This window comes from Mastomys coucha, unplaced genomic scaffold, assembly GCF_008632895.1.
Source record: "Mastomys coucha isolate ucsf_1 unplaced genomic scaffold, UCSF_Mcou_1 pScaffold5, whole genome shotgun sequence".
In the NCBI taxonomy this organism is placed as follows: Eukaryota; Metazoa; Chordata; class Mammalia; order Rodentia; family Muridae; genus Mastomys; species Mastomys coucha.
In genome coordinates this window covers 65,236,541-65,239,300 of record NW_022196911.1, presented here as the reverse complement: position 1 = coordinate 65,239,300, position 2,760 = coordinate 65,236,541, and the positions used below count along the sequence as shown (strand labels likewise).

The 2,760-nt window shown below is 45.7% G+C and overlaps 1 protein-coding gene across 1 annotated transcript in view; it reads left to right on the top strand.

The window, feature by feature from the left end:
* Elp5 (elongator acetyltransferase complex subunit 5) overlaps positions 1 to 2,760 on the top strand; it is a 12,651-nt gene that overhangs the window by 8,438 nt on the left and 1,453 nt on the right. The window contains exon 6 of the mRNA XM_031351422.1: positions 1,340 to 1,520. Coding sequence (XP_031207282.1) covers positions 1,340 to 1,520 — 181 coding nt within the window. The remainder of the gene's footprint in view (positions 1 to 1,339; positions 1,521 to 2,760) is intronic.

The window sequence follows — 2,760 nt, the reverse complement described above, 5'->3', positions numbered from 1 at the left end:
AACAACGTAAGACTCTGTCTCAAAAAAAATAGTGCTAGAATTTGATAGCTTTAGGATAAGCCAGTTGAAGTTGTTGTGTAGTTTAATCTAAAAACGCTGGCCTATATAAAAATTCAACTGTTGATGGCTGAATGATTAAGAGCACTTCTTCTGGGGCTGGAGAGATGGCTCAGCGGTTAAGAGCACCGACTGCTCTTCTGAAGGTCCTGAGTTCAAATCCCAGCAACCACATGGTGGCTCACGACCATCCATAATGAAATCTGACACCCTGAAGACTACAGTGTACTTATATATAATAAATAAATCTTAAAAAAAAAAAAAAAGAACTTCTTCCAACAGACTGGAATTTGGTTCCCAATACCTACAACCACCTGCTTCTCCAGCTGTAGGGGATCGAATACACCCTCTTCTGGCCTCTGGATACCCACACACATCAATAAAAATAAACTTGTTTGTTTGTTTGTTTAGACCTGGCAGTGGTGGCACACAGCTTTAATCCTAGCAGAGGCAGACTGGTCTCTTATGAGTTCAGGACCAGCCTGGTGGAGATCTAGACCATCTAGTGAGACCTTATCTCAAATTAAATTTTTTTTTGGGGGCGGGGGGCTTCGAGACAGGGTTTCTCTGTGTAGCCTTGCTGTCCTGGAACTCACTCTGTAGACCAGGCCGGCCTCGAACTCAGAAATTCGCCTGCCTCTGCCTCCCAAGTGCTGGGATTAAAGGCATGAGCCACCACCACCCAGCTTAAATTTTTTTTTAAGTACAAAAGAAAAAAAAAAATGTGCCAAATTGGGCCATCCAACAAAGCTGGCTCAGTGGGTAAAGATGCTTACCACCAAATCTAATGACCTTTATTCAACAACTGGATCCCACACAGTAGAACAAACAATTTACAAAAAGTTAGCTTCTGATCTCTACAAGCTTGCCATGGCACACACACACACCATGGGACATACACATAAACATGCAAGGAATAAATGTAAAAAGTAAAGTTGTCAAAGTGTTCAGTATAGTGTGTCTTAGGTAATGCTTCCAAGGAGGGAGGAAGAGGCTGACACCCACAGCACACAGCAGCTCAGGAGCCAAAGAGGCTGCAAGGTTTGTAGGCACATGATAAATTGTTCATGTCAAATCAGTGGTCCCCTGATCATATCAACATTGGATAATTAAGATGTGGACTAGCCGAAACGCAGAGCGGTGTGTTGAGATGGTAAGGTTGGCCAGGGAAAGTCCAGTTGCCAGTTACGGTAAGTCCTTTCTTCTCCTCACTGTTTGCTCCTAAGGCCTTCACAAAAATGCTGCCTGATGTCTTTCATCTGCATTTCTTGTCCCCGTCCAGGTGATAGCTCCCTAGTAGAGCAGGTTCGCGTCCTGGGCCTCCTACATGAAGAGCTTCATGGTCCAGGCTCCATGGGAGCCTTCAATGCCCTTGCTCACACAGAGGTGACTCTGAGTGGTAAAGTGGACCAGACTTCAGCCTCCATCCTCTGTCGAAGGCCCCAACAGCGTGCAACTTACCAGGTCAGGAGAGACAACAGAGAAGACTGGAGATTAGGATCTGAAAGGCCAGTGTCTTAGTCAGGGTTTATATTGCTGCTATGAAACACCACGACCCAAAGCAACTTAAGGAGGAAAGGGTTTATTTGGCTTACACATCCACAATTTAGCCCATCATTGAAGGACGCCAAGACAGGAACTGAAACAGGGCAAGGAACCTGGGGCAGGGGCTGGTGGAGGCCATGGAAGAGAGCTAGGGCTGTTTACTGGCTTGTTGGGTGTGGTTAAAGAACCCAGCACCACCAGCCCAAGGGTCCACCCCCACCTCCCCACTCTATTAATCACTAATTAAGGAAATACTCTACAGCGGGCTCTTATGGAGGAGTTTCCTCAATTTCAGATGACTTTGACATCACACTGGCCAGGACAGGCAGCATGGTGGGACAAGCAGTAAAAATCGATGTTCTCTTGGGAGGCAGAGGCAGGAGAGTCAGGAACTAAAGGTTACCTAGTGCTGAAGGACAGCCTGGGCTCTGATACAGAAAGCAAACAGCAGTAGGGCGGTGGTGGTGCACGCCTTTAGTCCCAGCACTTGGGAGGCAGAGGCAGTTGGATTTCTGAGTTCCAGGCCAGCCTGGTCTACAGAGTGAGTTCCAGGACAGCCAGGGCTACACAGAGAAACCCTGACTCAAAAAAAAAAAAAAAAAAAAAACAAAAAAACCCAAGAAAGCAAATAGTAATGAAAGGTGACCTAATTACTTCATGTTGATTTTGTTTTGAGGCAGGGCTCACTGTGTACTTTTTCCAGCCTGGAACTTGATTTTATTTTAGGTTAAGACTAGCTTTGAACCCACAAAGATGTCTGCCTCTGCTTCCCAGGTGCTGGGGTTAAAGGGGTGTGCCACCACACCCAAGCTGGGCGCTTGAAGCCACTGTTTCTTCCTTGTTATTCAGACTGGGGAACAAACCCAGATACGTTAAAATTTAAATCACCTAAGTAATAAAGCATAAGAACCAGGATTTGAACTCAGGGTTGCTCAACTCAAGAGCCCATAAGCCTGATACCATCACTTGCAAGGACAGCCAGGGCTACATAGACAAACTCATTGTCTCAAAACAAAACCAAAAAAAAGTCCATTAACCAAGTAAGGGTCAATTACAGCAATGAATGAGGGATTTTCTTTTTTTCCTCCCTAGACTTGGTGGTTCTCCATTCTTCCTGACTTCAGCCTGACTCTCCATGAAGGGCTTCCCCTCCATTCT